Source organism: Lissotriton helveticus, chromosome 8 (assembly GCF_964261635.1).
Source record: "Lissotriton helveticus chromosome 8, aLisHel1.1, whole genome shotgun sequence".
Lineage (NCBI taxonomy): Eukaryota > Metazoa > Chordata > Amphibia > Caudata > Salamandridae > Lissotriton > Lissotriton helveticus.
The window spans coordinates 1152055150-1152077885 of record NC_136069.1 but is presented as its reverse complement, the minus strand read 5'-3'; the positions used below and the strand labels follow the sequence as shown (position 1 = coordinate 1152077885).

General features: G+C 43.7%; 1 protein-coding gene across 2 annotated transcripts in view; it reads right to left on the bottom strand.

Annotated features, from left to right (window-relative positions):
- LOC144773177 (interleukin-1 receptor type 1-like) overlaps window positions 1–22736 on the bottom strand; it is a 134666-nt gene that overhangs the window by 89221 nt on the left and 22709 nt on the right. For both annotated transcript variants that reach the window (XM_078658049.1, XM_078658050.1), the window contains exons 2-3: window positions 19007–19081; window positions 17467–17536 (exon numbers count right to left, since the gene is read on the bottom strand). In XM_078658049.1, the coding sequence (XP_078514175.1) occupies window positions 17467–17524 (58 nt within the window). In that variant the 5' untranslated portion in view covers window positions 17525–17536; window positions 19007–19081. The remainder of the gene's footprint in view (window positions 1–17466; window positions 17537–19006; window positions 19082–22736) is intronic.

The window sequence follows — 22736 nt, the reverse complement described above, 5'->3', positions numbered from 1 at the left end:
TCTTTAGGAGACTTGGTCTCCCTGTTGCAATTTTGTATTTCTATAGCATGGTCTTAGGAGTGATTTATTTAAATTTGATTACTAATTTGTAATAAACACCCTTCAACTTGGCTACTGATTCCTGGCCTCATCGTGTAGTCAAATGGGTTGCACTGTTAATGTGTAGGTACACTGCTAACTCCCTTTCCCCACAGTGCACACAAGTAAGATTCATCGGCAGGCCAAGATTAAGTGCAGGTTTTAAAAGGGAGGGTCAAGAAAATGCTGGATCATGGGCAACGCCACAATAAACATCACTCTAGTATGACAGAATGAAATGATGGGCAATGGCTGTTAAGTACACAGATTATGATGCATTTAAAAATATCTCAGACTGCACTCACGAGAATTTCGTGGTTATTATTGCCCTAACTCTGCAGGAAAAAGACTACTGATTCAACGTAGAAACACAGCACACACCATATGTAAGCTGAAATTTTTTTCTGCGCCAAAAGAAGCCCTTCTCATACATTTGTTTCGATACTGATCAAAGGACAGAAATAAAGGGCTGGATAGGGACCGTTTGTAGGTCTCGCTCCTAGCGTTGAAGTGCGCAGCACCACTTGCTTTCTTTGTTTGAGACCTCACGTAGGGGGTTTCAAAACTAACCTAAGAAAAGTACACGCTTGTGCTTTTCTTTTTGCCCCACGCTATTGGCCTTTGCACGAGTCTTTTTAACAAAGACAGCACGCAATTGGCAAAAGGCGAGTGCATTGCTCCGCCCACGGCCTATTGGTGTCGGTTACCCGCAGGCCCGACATCTGTTTTGCATTATCGTGGCCGATAATGCAAAACAGATGTCTCGCTGTGGCGAGCGCGTGCACCAGTTGTTTAACTATTAGAAGTCACGCAGGAATTTTGGGACTGCACGGTGGAAGTTCCTGAATTAGTTTATACAAGGCCTAAGTGGCATGCCATAGCTCTTCATTAAAGTGCTGGTATGCGTCAACAGTGGGTAGCTGCAGCGTAACTGTCCAGTAAACCCCGACCTGTTGTGATATATTGCAGTCTCTCAGTGCTTTGAAAGGCCAGGCGCAGTCTGCACTTCTTTTATTTTAAAGGGAGAGTACCTGCACTTATCAGCACCGTTATAATATATTTAATCGGAGAATACCGCCATAACTTAGTCGAAAACAGGTACTCTGGATACTGAGTAACAGCACTTCTGTACTTCGATACATGAATACTGACGCAGACCAGAGCAATTAAACAAAAATTCAAGCTGAAGCTCGTATGAGGTGAAGCTCAGAACAAGTCTGATACTTTATACAGTAACAGACATGGAGGGTATACACTGACCTACGTCTCATCCCCTTTACCCAGTGTACGCCTGATTAAGTCACTCGTTCACTTACTACACTTGCTGTCACAGTCACGCACAACTGCAACTCAGTGAACAGATGTGCTTGTTACCACATTCGCCAGACCCCATAGTATTGACCTGGAAGAATGAAAAAAGCTGCCGGTCCTGCGGCATACAAAGCTGTGACCGGTTGGTCCATACAGATTTCCACAGCAGATGCATTCACCCAAAGAGTTATCCCACAGCTGCGCTGCTTCTAGAAAACAGAGAAAAGTGTGTCTCGTCTTACCAGACCAGTGGGCGCTCGACTGCCTGTTTTCCAGTGACCCCAGTGCAACCAGTCTAGTTGCTGTGTGGCTGTACACAGCATATGGGGCGCAGAGTAGGAAGAAACTGGGAGCATGGCAAACAGAAGGGCCGCTTCCTTCTGCACTGCCTTCTCGCAACCACCCTCAAGCAGCCCTGCACAGAGGCGAGCACGGACTAGCCCCGAAGGAGGGCTCAGCTGTAAACTCCGGGTTTCCTGATCGTTTCCGGACAATAGGGTTTCCGGCCAATCCGCAAGAGCTTCGCTGGCGCCAAAGAATTCACGTGTTTTTCTTCACAAAACCATGCAACTTCCACAGCCCCTCCTCCTCGAGCATATAAAAAAAAAACACAGGTTATGGGGCTGAGGTCAAAAGAGGATCGGATTACCACTGTTTGACACCCAATTCAGACAGTTGTTGTGGGCAGGTGAAGTGAGGGGCAGCCACAAGCTTTGAGAAGCTAAGAGTAGGGAAGAAGAAGGTGTGCAGCACAGTAGGCTCCGCATCTCTGATGGAACGAAGCGTCCAGACTGGGGTGCGATGCAGAGACGAAAAAGTTGCACTGCGCAGTGGTACCTCATTTGTGGAGGTGCAAAACAAACTAGTTGTATCCAATTCCCCTGTGCGTCAGAAGACTGTTGCTCCAAACAGCTATTTTATCTACCTACACCAAAGGAAGAAAGGACGCAGGTACATCTGCCACATGTTCTTGCTAGCAAACTCAAAGGCAATTCGTGATCGCAGGACACCTTCCGGAGATGTGGCCTAACGGCCAGAGCTTCCGACTTTAGAACTGCTGAGTATTGAGTGGGGCCACTATAATTACGCAATTCTGCAGCGACGGCGTTTTCCTCATAATTACGGATTTGCCGAACTTGCCTCATAATTCATCAGCTACTGCATGATACCACAGAACTCCAAAATGTAGTTTATGAATAAGCTGCCAAAATTTGTCTCTATCCCCTGTTTCATGAGTTGGAGGCATGTGAGTCTATGCTTGCGAAAATAGTGAATAGCCAAAAGTAGTAAAAGTTACTCAAAAGTATAAGCATAAACTTACACTTGTGAATTCCTCCCAAGTGTATGTTACATTTCTGCCACAGATGTCTTACTGCAGCTCAAGACATGTACCATGTGTCTCCTACACTATCTTCCTCCTGGCTCTCTCTCTCTCTGGTTTTCTGTTGCCTCCCTCTCTACCCTGCCCCCGATTACATTACACAAGGTCAGATCCTGTGCATCTTTTGTATGTATTTATTTACATACACTACAAAGTGCATCGCTAAACACTTATAAAGTCCCAAAGGCCACTGCACCGCAAACCGAAACACATAGGTAAAATAATTTTTCATTTTACAGTGCCAATAGTTCTAATTCTCCCAAATGCGATACCTATTCCATTGCAAATGCTTGTTAGGTGTAGCATGCAGACAGCTGTAGCTATTAGTTAGAGACTTCACGTTACCAATACATATACACTAAATGTGCCAACTTCGGAAATTAAGATATACTAAGTGTGGGAGTTAGAAGGCAGGTTCAACAGTAAGAGGAGGCCTACGAGTGATGGGAGGGCCTGTAGACTCTCAGAGCCCCAAAGGGTCACTGGCAGGGAAGTGACCTAATGAGGGGAGTGCGGTTTCATGCCTTGGCAATTTTAAACCTTTCCAAAAATAGGGGAAGCCACCCACCACAGTCCTAAGCAGGTCCCAAAATCGGTAAGGAATTTCTGAAGATTAAAGGCTCCGTACATGAGATGCAATCTACTTTGCGTAGTAGTTTCCAGCTGATCTAGTACTCAGTGTGGTATGCCTACTTTAATAGGTGACTGTTTTTGTGTGGTGATATTAGGTGATCCATGGTGGCAATGTGCATGTTGGCAGGTTTGAAACACACATACATATACATATATATACACATATATATACATATACATATACATACACATACACATACACATACACACAAGGTACAGAGGCATACTGAGCTTTAGCTATTAATTAGCTAATGGCTTTTGGCATTTTAATAAGTTGCCACTGGCTGGGTGAATTGCTGTTACAGCTGTAGCACTTTGTAGAAGGTTACATGAAGCTCTTTGCAGTGCTCTGTAATAATCTCTCCACTGTTCTGCCCCCAAGCCCCTGCTGCTGTCTCTTTGCCCCACATCTCAATTTCCCTCACTGCTGGAAGTGGCTGTTCCCGTTTCACTCCACTGCAGCACGATACCTGGTGCCAGCTCAATTGTATTTTGCCTTTTCCAATACATCATGAATTTGCTCCAGAGGCATTGGCAAGGCATTCCAAAATTACCACTGTGGCTGTGTGCACATATGCAGAAGCTATCTTGTAATGGTAGTTTAAGAAAACATAAGAAACTCCACTAAAAGATGGCAGCCATGCATGCGCCAGCATGTTTTTAAAAACTCCATTACAAAATGGCCTCCATGCAAATGTGCACATGCACAACAGAAGAAAGTACAGCTGTAGGAAAGTAGGATCTGATTCTTATAGTTACCCCCACTTTTTGCTTGATGTTGCACTGTTTTTGACTAATCTGACTGGGATCCTGCTAATCAGGACCCCAGTCTATCTGCTTTCTCCTTAAAATGTTATGCATGTACTTAGGTATACTCCGCATTGGATACTGGGGTAGCCTTGCAAGTCCCTAGTATATGGTACAAACGTACCCAGGGCATAGGTACCCTAGAGCCCTCCCATGGGCTTAAGCATTTATTATGCCACCCATGAGAGGCCGTGCAAAATGGAACTACAGTCCTGCCATTGCAGCCTGGGTAAGATGGTGCTTGCATCACTTACTTTAGATATAAGTTTACTATAGCTATAGGTCACTAGACTTAAAGGGTATAAGTCACCACTATAACAGGCCGTGACAATCCGGAAGGCAGGGTGCTGGGTTTTACGTGAGAGGGTGCCCGTACATGAGCAGAGCCCCTCTGCAGCCTTCAGAGACCATTCTCTCGGGTTGTCGGTGACACAGCCAGACATAGGTAGAGGTGCAAAATGCTATCTCGAAACCGGCTGCAACAAAACATGTTGTGTTTGGAATCAAACACCTTGGAATTATACCTGCATACCGGTTACCGGTGTGAGGGTATGATTCCACCATTCTGAAGCGAGTTTCTAGGGTCACTGGTCATTCCGATACCAGCCTTCTCGACCCGGGCAGCACAAATGACCTGAGACACATTTCTGTCCTCCTGCTGCTGAGCCAAGCTCGAGCAGGGGAAGGCAGGACAATAGACATCTTGTCACAGGGAGTTGTGACCACCTCCTAGACAGGATTTAGTGTATTGGGGCTGGGGTGCACTTCCAAAGTGCCTGAAAGTCTGCATCTGGGGCACACTTGGTGTCCCTGTGCATAGTCCAGTTCAAACCAGTCCTGGGAGCCGTTGGCTCCTGCTCCGTCGTGAAACTGGACAAAGGACATGCGAGTATCCTCCCCACTGTCCTGACCCTTCCCTGGGAGGGTCCCCTGAATCTGTCCAACCCTCTCCCATGGGTACAAAAGGGCTTACCTGGCTGTAGGACCCTAGATTCGATGTGGACAAGATTCTGATCAAGAAACCACTGGACACTCTGGACTTCACTAGACTTCGTCTGGGCCCGACTTAGTCTCCCTCTCCGTCCAAAGCATTGTCTGAGCCCGTGCACCATACAGGCTCTGTGCAGGACCTGTGGAGCATCAAGGACATCCGAAGTATCGCCCTTGGGGTGAAGGAGTCACTCTACTGCATTCACAGGCACCGTAACGCAACTGACCGGTCAGCTGAACCTGAGCTCCTGCGGACTACGAAGGCTCCAGCAACACAGGAGGAGGGTTCCTATGTTCCTTGAGGTCAAGCTGCCCTCTCACTGAGTTTGAGGCCAGTATCCCTCGTGGGGACCGCATAACCCGAACCCCTGTCACCGCGTACTTTTGCAATTGCATATGCTTGTTGGTATTCTCCAACTAAGTGCATTGAGCTATTGATAGCCCCAACCTCTGCACATATTTCGTACAAAGGACTTCAGCCTCCTTGCACTGTGTGCCCTGCAAGCTGGTACTTTGTGAAACTGCTAGAGGTCCCCTTGAGACTAACCCTGGGCGTAGTGTGCGGAGTGGGGCTCCGCGGAGCTACGCGAAGTGGGCACACAACTACGCCCACCCGCGCACTCCGCGTAGCCCCACTCCGCGCCGCCCGCCTCCCTCCCGCCCTCCCAAATACATTACGCATTCACATGCGCATTCCTCATGAGAAATGCGCATGCGCGGCCGCCCGCGCATTAGGATCCGAAATGGCGGCGCGAATCGCGGGACGGCGAGAGGGAGACACGGGGACGCGGCAGACAAGGTAAGTGTTTTTAAAAGCTTTCTATACTGTTTATTTATGTATTTGGGGAGGGCGGGAGGGAGGCGGGTGGCGGCCGGCTACGCACCGTCTGCGGAGCGCGCGTAGTGCCGCCTGGCTACGCCCGCTACGCAAAATGCGTAGGAGACGGCACTCCGTGCACTCCGTGCACGGAGCGTAGCTGGCCGCCCAGGGTTACTTGAGACTCTTGTTCCTTCATCCTGTGGGTCCATTTGAGGGACAACATTGATTTTCTTGGGCTCCCCTTATTGCTCCAGGCCTGCCTTGACTCCCCTTGCTGTAGTGAGTCTTCTGGTCCTTGCTGGGCCAGACCGTGCCCTTCCGCGACCTTCAAGGATTTCCGCTACCAAGGCTTGTTGGTGCTACTGCCGGACACCGACCACTCAGCACTCAACATCCTAGGTGGGACAGCTCGTATCCGGCACCTGGTCATCTTTGACGTCTCCTGGTCCCCGTGGCTGCAGAGTCAAGGTCTCCATCTTCCCACTTGTAGCACCAGACATCGGTGGGCATTCTACAGAGCCCCTGGTCACCCCTGAGTGACCTAGACTCTGTCCCCTCTGCTTTCACGTACCTTCCTTCAAGAATCCTCCGGACACTTTTCTTCTTTCCAGCAGTGGCATTTCTTTGAAGACTCCCCTAGAGAAAGACAGCAGTTTCCGACACCACTTTGACCCAATGCACCCGGCTTCCCTGGGATCGGTAACTCTGGTACTTCGGAATCCACGGGTGGGGTGGCTCTCCAACCTTCTGTGTTCTAAAGAGTTTCTTCGTAATCCACTGAGAAGGGTCCTTAAACACTAAAACTGCTAAAACTGCAACCAAGATTCTCCCATTGAATTGTACGTAACACGCGGTCGTGTTCTCACACTGCACCCGTCCACCATGGGGTCCCTACTTCCTCACCTTGGGTGGTTCCTTGGGGTCCCAGCGATTCTACAACCCCTAGACACTGTCTTGATTCGAGATGTGGTTCTTATACCACTATTTTAGTATATGGTTTTGTCTCCCCTTGGAGCCCAATGTGCATTAGTGCTACGTACGTTTGTTTCTGTGCTACAGTATTGTGTGCTTTGTGTTTATCTGCGTGTAGCAGATACTGTTAGGTTTTTAAGATGTGTTATAATAATAAATACATATTTTTATAACTACTATGTGGTTCTCCTTTCATTTAACCAATACAACAAGATTGCATTCTGGTAAAACAAGCTGCTTAACATTCCTTTCAAGACTGAGCTTGAAGGCTGCTCTCCACAGCTACCACATGGATAGCTTTCTAAGGTTATCTTTGACCTCTTAAATCACCATAAGGGTTGTTTGTACTGCTGCAAGGTGCCCACTTTAATTAGTGGACATCATATACCGGGCCAGCTTCTCACATACGCAAATAGAACAGTTTGGCACCTGATGGCAAAGGCAAGACCTATTGACTTTGCCAAAACGTGTTCGGATTTGTTGGTGCTCAGTATTTACAGGATTTCATCCACTTAAAACAATACTTCTTCCATCATAAGCTTGCATGAAAATGCAAATTTCATGCGATTTGTAAAATAACAATATTTGCGTCATGCTTTCCCAAAATAGTCTTTTCCAGTTAGAGCCCCCCAACACGAGAGACCTGCCATTCAAGAGAGTCACTTCATATGTAAATAGACGGACAATGAATGCCCAAAACCAAGATTCCTAAATGCGGCACCATTTGGGAATAATTTTCTGAAGGCAGCCTAGACATGCACTAAAAATCATTAACCATATAATTTGATTTAGAATATATTATTTGTATATACTAAGTTCAAACGGGAGGAAATGTATGGAGCATATAGTATTTAGTTTCAGCGTTCTTATTTCTTCATGTTAAGACACACTCTGGCTGGATACCTTTTTTAACAGGCAGGAGAATGTTTAGGAGTCCTGTATGCATTATGCGGACATAAACCAGACGCTGAAAAGTAGCCACCTGCTCTGCTCACACTGTGGCCGAGTAGTAATGGAGCAGGGAACCCATTGGAACACAAAAGTTGAAAAAAACATTTCCTCCTCTACTACGCAATATCATGCTTGAGTAGGATAGCTCGGAAAAGATTATGTCAAGTGCTTTCCTTTTTAAACTTGGGTCAAGGAGTCTCCAAGGAAATACGATAAAGTGAATTGGACAGGGATTCTCAGCATCCCCCAACACCAATGTTTCAATCTGACTTCAATGAAAGCACATACAACATTTATTGCATTCATTAACAGACGTCCCCGATGGTATTCTGTGACTTTAAACCACCTCCACAGTTTTACTCTAGTCGGTGGTGGAGTTCGGTCTCACCAATGAACCTCTGAACTGACATGGAGTGATCTGGCTACCTTCCTATCCAGTATCATGCTGTAGAGAGAAGATCCCAAATGGGGATAGGGGTAAAATGTGCATGGGATGCGCTTTGGATTTCTTCAGGAGGAAAAAGCTAATGTATATTTCAAGGTTTCAGGGGCTAAATGCTAGTGAAGGGAAGTAGTGGAAATACAATAATGTGAGAGGCTGGGAAAGGCTTTACTGACAAGTTAGAGTGATGATTTGATCTGCAAACTTAGACAATGTTAACAGAGCAGAAAGAGAAGGTCTCACACTTGAACATGGAGTGCATGTGGAGGAGCCTCCAACTAGAAAGATGCAGAGGCTGTTCTCTATCATCATGCAGGGTTAAGATTGGTTGTTTTCAAAGCATGGTTGGAAGCCGTAAACGGATTTTGATCAGTAAAAGGAGAACTTTTAAGGAACTCTGGGTTGCTAGTTTGAGGAAGATTTTGATTAAGTCATCAAATTGGTTGGTAATCTATTTTAAAATTACCTCAAGGCCCTGCACAGGGCTCTATAATCCCTGGATAAGTAACCCATACAATCTGCGGTACAATTCACATTTTGCAATAGGTTTCTTTCTCATCAAGAGCACAAGGGGTGGTATGGAAGGAGCTTACCAGCATTGAGAGGAAAGGAAATAATCTGGAAAAATTGCACTCCCACAATCTATCACAGATGGGCTTCTAATTCACATAAGTACTAGGTGAGAAAATAACACTGATGGGGACTAAAACATTATACTTTGTCAGCAGCATCAAAAGGGACAATCAAACAATCAAGGGAACTGTTTAACATCTGCATACATTCCAACTTGAGTTCTTATTTTATAAAGTCCATGTACTACAAAAGAACACTGTGGAAACTAGCTTTGTTTCTTTGAATTTAAAACAAAAAAATGAAGTACCTGAACAAAGAGAATCAGTTATCTTGTTCACTTCCCATTCCACACACCATTCATTCCGCCCTCAATGGACTGTAATGAGGTGAGGAAGCTGGCAGACAATTCAAAACGTCAAGCATACTGGAGGAGCCTGCTTCATGAATCAAATATTGTTCCAACTACTTGGCTCTAACATTGTAAACATCATCAATGCATCCCTAATAAAGTGGCATTCCAGGTTGTTTCAAATGTGCTCCTCTAAAAGGTAGCAATAGCCAGCCCAAAAGTCCAAGTCAAATGCGGCCCATCTAGAATTTTTGAACCTAAACAAAATCATGGATAAGAAGTCATAATACAGTTTCAGGAACATGTGGAACAACAATACACGGATCACAATAATGGTCAATCAGGATTCAAAGCCATGGGAGAGATGACCTATTCAGTAGCATTCATCAGTGAGAATCTTTTCACCCTAGACACAGACCGTAATGAAGCACTGATTCTACTGAACCTATACGTAACATTATATTATAGATAGACCACGTCATTAAGCTAAAAACAACAGAGTAGACCTGAACCTCAGATACATCCTTACAATGGATAATATTGTTCCTCTGCAATGGAAGTCAACTAAACGCAATAGTTCACAAATAGTAATATTTATGAGGTGTGCCTTGGCATTCACCCTCATTACTGTTACTTTTCTAAATGTCCCTCCTATGCTGGCTTCACTAATCAAACCCCACCAACTAAAATATCAGATCTGTTCAAACATTAGTGACTGCCACATCTACTAGGAGACATGAAAAAAACAGCATCACAGAATGTTTTAGGAAATGTCAGTCAATAGAACTTTGACACCTAAATTTCTATGCATCACGTTCAAAATATCCTGGAAAATTGCCTAGGACAGATGCAGAAATGGACTATGCGCTCTACGTCAACACAAATTGATGTCCAGTCAACACAACAACCATCTGCTAACCAAAGTACAAAAGGATAAAACACAGTGGCATATCCTCGGTAGTGCAAGGCCTAAAGCATTAAACACATGGCCGGCTACGAGGGCATAGTTGAACTATTAAATATTTAGGAAGCTGCATAATAAATGTTCAGTCATTAACTGAAAGATGAAATAAAACGACAAAGTAACAACTGCCATTGTCAGATGGCTGGATTCACTAACAATCACAAGCTGTGCCTCCTAATCAACCAAATTCTCCTTAACACCATTTCTGCCATCATCATTTATTTTTACCAGCGGATTCATGGACACCAAGCCTTTTGCAGGTCACTGGATATTTGCCCAATAGCTGCCCTCGTCTTACAGTATATGTTGCACTTGGCCCAAAATAGTAAAATCCTTTAATCAGTTTGCCTAGTGTCCTGTTTCAATAAATTTGTATTTCAATTGTATATGCGGTACAAACCAATCCTGCTTAAATACTCTTTGCCAGTATTCTTTATTGTAGATCAGCTCATCATGTTAATTCATTCATAGTTCATTGTGTCTGTGTCCTCAAATGTAGTGCTGATACTTAATATCCCACAGCAAGCACTGATATTACCAAATTATTACAGAAGGGCACAGCTTCCAGCAAGAAAATTAAAACACATGAAATATAACCCCCATATAGAAGGACTTCTGTATGGGGTATCAAGAGACTCTTTTTATAACATTGAGCAAGGACGTACAATGAACTAATTAAAATATCAGAAAGGAAGTAGCTGCCATTTTTTTATTAATCATTATAATACCCCTATTTACTCCATAGTGAATAACATAAGCAAGCAACCAAGAAGATCTGCAATATCAGTGAACGTAAGGTCCCAGCGCGTTAAGTCAAAAGGCTAAACAGACTCACTATGATTTTAAGAAGCCTATCACAAAAGTAGCCAAGCATAGGCCACCTGGGACACAATGTCTGAAAGGTAATGGGCACAACCTGGTTATAGAACTGGACACATTTGAAGTTCCTGTGAAACTGATTCTCGGAGGCACTCTCTCCAGTGCTAAAAGCCAGTTCTTTTTCCTAATTGGTAATGGGGTGCATGATCAGCAGTCTATACGAGGGTGCACATCAGCGGCAAAACTGGCCTGTACACCTTTTTCTCAAGTTCAGGCCCCACAATCTCATCTTATGCCATTACTGCAAGGATGGAATTTGCCACGCGTTAGGTGGACAGAGAACAGGACAAAACCTAAAGGCATCCAATTACACCAGTACCCTTCACACCTACTTAAATAAATCGGCACTGGAAATTATTTCTATTGGCAGTTATTCATCTGAATTTATTGTGAAAAATAGTTATTAATGTAAGTATAATAAAATAGTATAATTTCACTTGACAGGGGGTGGGAGCAGGCCGCTGACATGTCCAGCGTGTTTACCTCTAGCATCTTGGTTAATGTAGTTCATGTTTATCGCTCAGATCTCAGTTCATAGCCAGTGCTCGCATCATTATTTCAAAGCGCATCCCTAAGACACTTGTTTCTGGATTATTCCTTCGTCAGTAGGGAAAAAGTATTAACAGGTTTCTGGACATGCTGCCGTCATCTATCAGGATAAGTTCCGCTCTCAGCATGCAGGCACTGCTCCCGAGTTCGTCAACTCGGCGGCTTGGGGAAGCCATTTATAACATCACAGGGGGTGGGAGCAGGCCGCTGACATGTCCAGCGTGTTTACCTCTAGCATCTTGGTTAATGTAGTTCATGTTTATCGCTCAGATCTCAGTTCATAGCCAGTGCTCGCATCATTATTTCAAAGCGCATCCCTAAGACACTTGTTTCTGGATTATTCCTTCGTCAGTAGGGAAAAAGTATTAACAGGTTTCTGGACATGCTGCCGTCATCTATCAGGATAAGTTCCGCTCTCAGCATGCAGGCACTGCTCCCGAGTTCGTCAACTCGGTGGCTTGGGGAAGCCATTTATAATATCACAGGGGGTGGGAGCAGGCCGCTGACATGTCCAGCGTGTTTACCTCTAGCATCTTGGTTAATGTAGTTCATGTTTCTCGCTCAGATCTCAGTTCATAGCCAGTGCTCGCATCATTATTTCAAAAAGCGCATCCCTAAGACACGTGTTTCTGGATTATTCCTTCGTCAGTAGGGAAAAAGTATTAACAGGTTTCTGGACATGCTGCCGTCATCTATCAGGATAAGTTCCGCTCTCAGCATGCAGGCACTGCTCCCGAGTTCGTCAACTCGGCGGCTTGGGGAAGCCATTTATAACATCACAGGGGGTGGGAGCAGGCCGCTGACATGTCCAGCGTGTTTACCTCTAGCATCTTGGTTAATGTAGTTCATGTTTATCGCTCAGATCTCAGTTCATAGCCAGTGCTCGCATCATTATTTCAAAGCGCATCCCTAAGACACTTGTTTCTGGATTATTCCTTCGTCAGTAGGGAAAAAGTATTAACAGGTTTCTGGACATGCTGCCGTCATCTATCAGGATAAGTTCCGCTCTCAGCATGCAGGCACTGCACCAGAGTTCGTCAACTCGGCGGCTTGGGGAAACCATTTATAACATCACAGGGGGTGGGAGCAGGCCGCTGACATGTCCAGCGTGTTTACCTCTAGCATCTTGGTTAATGTAGTTCATGTTTCTCGCTCAGATCTCAGTTCATAGCCAGTGCTCGCATCATTATTTTAAAGCGCATCCCTAAGACACGTGTTTCTGGATTATTCCTTCGTCAGTAGGGAAAAAGTATTAACAGGTTTCTGGACATGCTACCGTCATCTATCAGGATAAGTTCCGCTCTCAGCATGCAGGCACTGCTCCAGAGTTCGTCAACTCGGCGGCTTGGGGAAGCCATTTATAACATCACAGGGGGTGGGAGCAGGCCGCTGACATGTCCAGCGTGTTTACCTCTAGCATCTTGGTTAATGTAGCTCATGTTTCTCGCTCAGATCTCAGTTCATAGCCAGTGCTCGCATCATTATTTCAAAGCGCATCCCTAAGACACGTGTTTCTGGATTATTCCTTCGTCAGTAGGGAACAAGTATTAACAGGTTTCTGGACATGCTGCCGTCATCTATCAGGATAAGTTCCGCTCTCAGCATGCAGGCACTGCTCCCGAGTTCGTCAACTTGGCGGCTTGGGGAAGCCATTTATAACATCACAGGGGGTGGGAGCAGGCCGCTGACATGTCCAGCGTGTTTACCTCTAGCATCTTGGTTAATGTAGTTCATGTTTCTCGCTCAGATCTCAGTTCATAGCCAGCGCTCGCATCATTATTTCAAAGCGCATCCCTAAGACCCGTGTTTCTGGATTATTATTCGTCAGTAGGGAAAAAAGTATTAACAGGTTTCTGGACATGCTGCCGTCATCTATCAGGATAAGTTCCGCTCTCAGCATGCAGGCACTGCTCCAGAGTTCGTCAACTCTGCGGCTTGGGGAAGCCATTTATAACATCACAGGGGGTGGGAGCAGGCCGCTGACATGTCCAGCGTGTTTACCTCTAGCATCTTGGTTAATGTAGTTCATGTTTCTCGCTCAGATCTCAGTTCATAGCCAGTGCTCGCATCATTATTTCAAAGCGCATCCCTAAGACACGTGTTTCTGGATTATTCCTTCGTCAGTAGGGAAAAAGTATTAACAGGTTTCTGGACATGCTGCCGTCATCTATCAGGATAAGTTCCGCTCTCAGCATGCAGGCACTGCTCCCGAGTTCGTCAACTCGGCGGCTTGGTTTCATGTTTCTCGCTCAGATCTCCAGAAACCTGTTAATACTTTTTCCCTACTGACGAAGGAATAATCCAGAAACACGTGTCTAGGGATGCGCTTTGAAATAATGATGTGAGCACTGGCTATGAACTGAGATCTGAGCGAGAAACATGAACTACATTAACCAAGATGCTAGAGGTAAACATGCTGGACATGTCAGCGGCCTGCTCCCACCCCCTGTGATGTTATAAATGGCTTCCGCAAGCCGCCGAGTTGACGAACTCGGGAGCAGTGCCTGCATGCTGAGAGCGGAACTTATCCTGATAGATGACGGCAGCATGTCCAGAAACCTGTTAATACTTTTTCCCTACTGACGAAGGAATAATCCAGAAACACGTGTCTAGGGATGCGCTTTGAAATAATGATGTGAGCACTGGCTATGAACTGAGATCTGAGCGAGAAACATGAACTACATTAACCAAGATGCTAGAGGTAAACACGCTGGACATGTCAGCGGCCTGCTCCCACCCCCTGTGATGTTATAAATGGCTTCCGCAAGCCGCCGAGTTGACGAACTCGGGAGCAGTGCCTGCATGCTGAGAGCGGAGCTTATCCTGATAGATGACGGCAGCATGTCCAGAAACCTGTTAATACTTTTTCCCTACTGACGAAGGAATAATCCAGAAACAAGTGTCTAGGGATGCGCTTTGAAATAATGATGTGAGCACTGGCTATGAACTGAGATCTGAGCGAGAAACATGAACTACATTAACCAAGATGCTAGAGGTAAACACGCTGGACATGTCAGCGGCCTGCTCCCACCCCCTGTGATGTTATAAATGGCTTCCGCAAGCCGCCGAGTTGACGAACTCGGGAGCAGTGCCTGCATGCTGAGAGCGGAACTTATCCTGATAGATGACGGCAGCATGTCCAGAAACCTGTTAATACTTTTTCCCTACTGACGAAGGAATAATCCAGAAACACGTGTCTAGGGATGCGCTTTGAAATAATGATGTGAGCACTGGCTATGAACTGAGATCTGAGCGAGAAACATGAACTACATTAACCAAGATGCTAGAGGTTAACACGCTGGACATGTCAGCGGCCTGCTCCCACCCCCTGTGATGTTATAATTTCACTTGCTTCAGTTCTATTTCTATGAACTCTACATTATACATTTCTCTGCTTGTTTTGCAATACTGTGTGTCGCATTTACACGAGGGGTTTCAGTATTCGTTTTTCACACATGAACATACTTTGTGGTCCTTCATTGCAAGCCTCGTTTCTCCTTACTTTGACCCATTGCATTTTAAAAGTTCAATTTCTGTTTATTTGCTTTTCATTTAGGTCAAAAAACATAAATTTTTTCCAGGAAATGTACTATTTGTCTTCCTTATATTTGTTTCCCCATACATGTGGTAACAAACTTGTGGTTTGGCCAGCAGTTCATGTTTTCAAGCATATGAAAACCAATTCTGAGAGCTCAAGCTTGCTCTATAAACCTAGTTACCACTGACACACATAGGCAAATGATAGGACTGCAACAGTTCAAACACAGAACTGTTCAGACTTTCAATCTTGAACAGGTGTTAGAATATAGGGCAAGAGTAGGAAGTGTTAGTCTAAACTATGTCAACTGATCAGGATGTCTGAATGTGGCATTGTAAATTAAATTGTGTATATAAATTATATATATATATATTTTTTTTAATCAAACAACTCCTACTTCACAGGTGAAGAGAGCACACCCACAAGAACAGTTGGATTAGGGCTTTTTATATATATAAAATTAAATTGATATGTAAGTTTCCATTTAATTTTCGGTGCAATGTAGAGGCATCCTGAAAAATTAACATAGTACTTTCAATATTTGCCTAAGAACGAATTCCTTGTTGGCACTATTACTTATGTGATTTTTAATACCCAAACCCACAAGGGAATATTGGGTTGCCCTGGTATGGTTAACTTGCTAAAAGTGGCATTTTCAGAACTGTGATTACAATCAGACTTCACCATTAAAGATGGCTTTTTATTACAATTTCATTTATCTGTTTTGCACCAAACTCAACTTGTCCACCTGTTGCCAATTGGAAATTACAACTTATTAAATGTAAGAAGATAACTCCAGTGTTAACCTAAGGGAGATGTAGGCCTTGCAGTAGTGAAAAACGACATTAGGTTTTTTCACTACCAGGACATGTAAAACTTAAAATTACATGTCCTACTTTTTAAATACACTGCACTCTGCCCTCTGGGGTTTACAGGGCCTACCCTAGAGGTGACATATGTATTGAAAAGGAAGGCTACGGTCAGGCAAAAAGGTTATTTTCCTACGTCGAAATGGCAGTTTAGAAACTGCACATACAGGCTGCACTGGCAGGTTTGGGCCATGTCTAAAGGACTACTTAAGTGTGCGGCACAATCAGTGCTGCTGGCCCACAAGTAACATTTAATTTACAGGCCCTGGGTACATGTAGTACCACTTTAATAGGGACTTACGAGTAAACAAAATGTGCCAATTGCGTGAAAGCCAAGTCTGCCATGTTTTAAGGAGAGAAGACAAGCACTTTAGCACTGGTTAGCAACGGTAAAATGTGAAAAAAGTCCTAAAGCCAGCAAACATGAATAGGCAAGAGTGGAGGGTCGAAGGCAAAATGTTAGAGAACTACGCCAAAGATGCCTGGTCTAACACGTGCTTACTAGTGTTCAACGAAAGTAAGTAATCTTTAATAGGTAATATTTTCTAAAACCACAATGGAGCGAAGTCGTGGTCCAAAAGGCGAGTGCCAAATTCTTCATGACAAGGTTTTTTTACTCCCTTTATTAATGCAACCACATGAAATACATAATTGTTAAGAACTATAATGATTTGACCCCTCTCATGTCGAGAGGGGTCCTTTGGTTATATCAGCACATTCTGTGTTTAACATCAATCTTGTGCAAATTTAAACTAAGGACATAAGTGGCAGACTTCTTAAGAATTTAGATGGAGCGCTAATATTCTTAATTTGCATTAAACAAATTATCAATTCCTTTTTAGATCAGGGACTTTGCTGAATATCTATTCTGTGGTCAAGAAGTTTGAAAACTGAACTAGCAAAGTAGGAGACCGACAAGCTACTCTCATCCTCCTCTTGGGACACAAGTGTTGGCTACGCAAACATAATGCTTATCTTTGTATTCTAGGTGTCAATGCAGAGGCTTAAAATGACTCAGCATAAACTGAACAACTCTTAAATTAACTGTGTTGGCAGGTTAAGCAAGGGCAAGAGGAATGTTGGTGTTGTAATGCTGAGAAAACAGGCGCCGTTGATGCAAATGAGTCACCAGAAAAGTAGAAACAGGGAAGACCTTCATTCTTACATGGTGCTAATCATGAGCATTTTGCAACATGAACAAGATCATAGGAGAAAGTGCAGAAAAAAAGACTAGTTTGTGAAAAATACAACAAGCCGTGAGTAAATGAGATCTGAGTACATTAGCAAACTGAACTCTCAGACAACTTGACAGAAAAAAGGTCAATGCTTCAGAGTAATCAAGGATCAATCATGTACTCACCTGCCTTAACTAGAGAAAGACATAGCAGGGCTATGCAGACTGCCACCAGAAATGCCATTGTAACCTTATGCTGCAAAGAAATCAAAGGAAAAAAGATTGGAGGGCTGAAACGGTTCATTTTTACATTTTCTGACAAAGTTCTGAAATAATGTTTTTTCACTTCCACTCACAGACATATCAATGGGTCAACTCTGCTATAAAACTGAATTGGAATTTAGTTAATTAATATTAACTGTACATATTATAAACCTATTCTCGTATTTATAAAAAACAAACCACAACAAGAAGGCAGCTGGAAATCTGTAAGGATTAGAACCATGTTCGTCACTGCCATTTTCAAAATATAAAAATGTCTGATAAAAGAATAGGTGTTTAATGACATTTATAATTACCCTATCACACACATATTTGAATGATCATTTTAGAGTACTGGCACTCACAATTATCCTATTTTACATGTTTTATTTACAAAGTATTTCAAAAACTGCCTAATTCGTGATGTTGCAAATAAAGGTTATTACTACTGTTAAAGCATCTGCAAAGTCACCAATAAACAATGTCTAAATATTTCGGTCCTCCTCACAGGTGCCAGCGTTTGGGCAGATATTTTTATTTCACCCAATGAATTCAGACCCCACTGGATCAAAATTCACCAGATGCAATGAAAAGCTCCCAATTATGTTTTTATCCTCTATAATGAAAAATTATACGAAAGTTTCAGTGATTACTGCACCAAAATCCACAAGCTCCAATAATTACTGGACATTTTTACCACATAACAAATTTCAGCAAGTTTTACCTTTCAAAATGTATCTGGGAAAACTGCAGGATTATGATGTTATCCCCCATAATTCCGGTATGGATAGTAAGGAACAGTATATTTTATCTGAACAGGCTTCGCAGCTAAGCAAAAGTGTTTCATTTACAGCCCCAGCAGCATTTTGCGATAACCCTCTTTATTAAATGTTTAACTGTGCTGCACACTTAAGGGTCTTTTTCTCCAGTAATAATATTTAAGCAATGCGTTTTCCTAAAGAGGACAAAACGTCCCAGCTTGGCACACCTGTGAGTTTAGTAAATGAACACTTTCATCCAAAGTTAATCAATTCTCCTTTTCTTTATTATTAATTCTACGATCTTCAGGGCTATATAGTGTTATAGGTCACACTACATAAGAGTTCTGGATCATGTGGAACTTAGGGCAAACTGTTTTTCTTAAATTAAAAAGTAAGGGATGGTACTTTTCAAGGGACATTGCTGCGCGCTCATCCCTCACGTGCTTAGCACGCGATCACGGTGAAAATGAAAGCTAGCGCGATGACGTGCTAAGCATGCGAGGGATGCGCGCGCAGCAATGATTGGAGAGGCGCAGCACAGCGAGTGTGCTTGTAACCGCAAGCTGGTGGCCGGTGGGTAGCACTTTGAAAAGCCCCTTACTAAAGTCGAGCAAGCAGCACATGAGCTGCTCTAGGCTCAACCTGAAAACCAACTGATTCACCATGCCAGCATGTTCTTGTAAATTAACATGATGTGCACATACCTTAAGCTGCAAGTCATTATGTCCTAATTCATTTTTAATGGCCGTTATCCAGTAGTTTCTTCAAATCATTAGCCCCTAAAAAAGTAAAAATACAGTCAGTAAATCATTGTATATTTGGTAGAGCATTCTCAATTCACCAAGTGTCGACAATCCACATCTCAATTGAACAAATTGCTCAAATAGCATCAATTACACGATTACAATGCTGTTTCAATGACAGCTCATGAAGGAAAGGGCATTACAATGATGAAAAATGGGAGCCACCAAAATAGCTTTGTAAGTCTTCACACCACATTTTTGGGACAGTATTAAATCATTCGCACTGAACAACCTCTCTTGACTACTGTTGTGCACACAACCCTGAAATGTGCCCCTCTGCTCAACGAGGATTTCTGGTGACTATCTGATCAACATCTAGCTACAAACATAATTTTTTTTTAAAGACAATTATATTGAGTGTTTAGTGAATAATGATCAAATAGGGGTTTTCCAAAGAGTCATGATAATACTCTCTAGGTTGAGTGCAGGGTTTTGGCGTAAAATGTGAAAATCTGACAACACTAACCTTATCAATGAAAAAAATAATATTGCTTTATGCTGAATAATGGCGTTTTTTATGGGGAGGCATCAACTAGCTATTCTCTTCCATTCCCAGGGCGAGAGTTACACCACAAGCAAAACTTTCAATGGTGCTGCAGGTGACGTGTCACCACGATACAAGGGCTGGTTTTTATTACTCAAGGTCTGAGGTCCCATTTTCCTTGCTTGCACCGAGGCATTTGACACCCTGGGTGCATCACTGAGTGGCCATCCAGCGCCCACCTCTGAAGTCCCAACATCTAACTTCCTATCTCTAAGGTCCGGTGCAACAACAACGCAAGTCTGTGCTTCCTGTTTACAGTTACAATGTGCATCTCTTATGTATGTATGAACATAAAATCTTCAAGTAAATAGCAGATTCAATTTTCTCAGAACCGCAAGTGGTTACTTGGGGAAAGTGGAAGCAAGAGGGAGTAGAAGGTATAAGGGAGAATCATAAGAAAGGTCCGGAAAGAAATGAGGGCACAAAAGAATAGGGAGTGAAATAGACTCAAGAATGGATAGAAAGGTAAAAGGATAGATAAACAGGTAACTATGAAGAGTGAGGGTTAAGAGGGGGCAATCAATTAGACCGAGACAAAGCAGGCCATTAGACGTGGCCTTTTCTGGTGAAAATTCTGCATACAACTGATACTAATAATCTCTCTGATCCCATTCTGAGCTCTCTGGAAACCCACTAAAAATATATTGCGTTTATTCATGCAGTGCCTCATCAACAATTGTTTATTCCAGGCTGGTGTCTAGAATTACCTAGGCGTCTATCATGTACACAATTTAACTTTCCTAATCACACCTTGGTGCAATGGAGATAGTCATCAGAAATGGACGGTAACCTGGAACAGAAATCTCCATCCTCTGCATTATAAGCAGATAGGATAACCTGGAAATCTTGAATGTCCTTCACCCCTTTCCCTGCATCGTCTCACTGAAAAGAGGCCAAGAAGCATTTTGGCTTCTATCTGAACTGCCTTGCCAGTTGGAATCTCTTAAATCTTGAGGAGCAAGACACACAACATCCTCCCCTTCCCCTCTTCACAATCTTTTCAAGCTGGGATGACATGGACTGGTGCAATTTTAGTTCCGCAAAGCACATTTACCAATATGGAAAATGCACCTGGTGGATTTCCCCCATTCCTGAAAGAAGAAGGAAGAAAAAAAGAAGGGGAGCGTGGTTGTTTCTACAATGAGTGGCGTGTGAATCTAACTAAAAACTCAAAAAACAAGTACAGTTGCCTAATCGCATGTCACTAGCTCATTTTTCTAACACAGAAACATGTAAAGTTGCTCCTGAAAAGTAGGTGTAGGGATTTGTTGTTGGAACGGTGTTGGAAGTTATCTATGTTAAAAGTGGGTGCAGAGGAGGGGATTTGTAAACGGACAAAAAGACGTTCCCAATAGAATTGGACAAAGGAGACGGTTTAAAAGGCATAAAAGCACAATCGAGTAAAATGTAAACTTGCTGAATAACCCCCCTAGATCAAAGTTAGCTTACACCGATTTTCACACGAGAGTACTCCTAGAAAGCCATGACTGGCAGTGGCAGAGATTCCCATGAGTCCTCCCACTAGAGAGAAGTTTGACTCTTCTCTGATGCGCTTTGGAAATCAAGGCTTTCTTTGCTCAAGAAGGATTTTAAAACGTTCATTCCCAGCATCAAGAGCAGAAGTTTGACATAAAGTCAAAGACATCCTTTATATACAGAGAAAACGTTGTTGTGCAACCTCGTGTCTGACAAAACTATTCTTTTTTATAAGAAAACCTACAGACCTAAAGCAGCTTAAAACGGAGGTCTTTAGACTGTAATTTTACAGTTGTTTGGCTTTTTGGACGAACTGTGGACACTTTCTGGTGGTTACAAAATGTCTTTTTCCAGCCCAGTGTGGCGCTGCTCCAACACATTTACAGGAAATGAGCACTGAATTCCTGGGGCAGAAGCAGATGAAAGTACAGCTGTGACATTACTCACTACTAATACTGTATTGTTCATTTCCCACACGCGCACGCACATTTAAGTGGAAAACGAGAATGTGAGTTTGCACGCCGCAGACGTAGATTGGTTTCCTGTATTGACTAAAATGACTTTCACACCATTCTTCCCTCACGGGACTTGATGGGGATTATAAAAGAAGGCTGATCCTACGCAAACAACCACCAGACTAAAGTTGCTGCCTGGAAATACATAGTTATCCTAGAATACTCATGGTTTAATTATTGGCATATAAACTACTTAACAGAATAATACACGTGCAACATTTTGGAAAGAAATACAGGTTTATATAATAGCCTCACTTATTTTTGTATTGTAGGTGTAGCTGATATCGGAGTGCATTTTTAATTAGAAAACGTACGCAACAGAAAGAGCAGGACCCTGTAATTTGCTTAGTACTGGGTAGGTAAAATTACCACCCAAAAAACAAGCATTGGCAAAGACAATGTGTCGTGCCTACGAGATTTATTGGCTTTGTCAAAGTTTTTTAGCCATCGAGCAAAGCAGTGCAGTGCTACCCGGGTCATTGGGCTTGTTTTTAGGTCTCGCCTTTACCATTCCGAAGGAATGGGAAATGGCGAGAATTCAAGTGCTCGAACTGATTGTCAAACCACCGCTTTTCTTCGTGGCGTTTTCTTCGAGTGCACGTGGCCACAGGCACGCGCTTTTGGCCCATACACTTTCATGGCCATCTGTTCCTCAATGTCCCTCCCACCCTTCGTTTGATCTTGCCGCGAGTTCAGGCTAATGGCCCTCCCCCCTCCCCCAGCACAGAGCGCGCATCGCGGCCGCACAGCAAATCAAAGGGCTTCTCCCAGCGTGTGCTGTGCGGCTTCTCCTCCCCTAATTATGTGGCCGGCCGTACTTGTGTTTCCCGGCCGCTTCCCGGACGCTCTTGTATTTAATTAGCAGCAGCAGCATTTCTCCTGCGCCAGGCCACATCAAAGGCTCCGTGCCACTTTCACCCACACAGCAACACTTACAGACACGCAACGCCACTCACACCCACGCAACGCCCACTATCACACACGCAACGCCACTCACACACGCAACGCCACTCACACACGCAACGCCACTCACACACGCAACGCCACTCACACACTGTGGGTGCAGATTGTGGGTGCAGATTGTGGGTGCAGATTG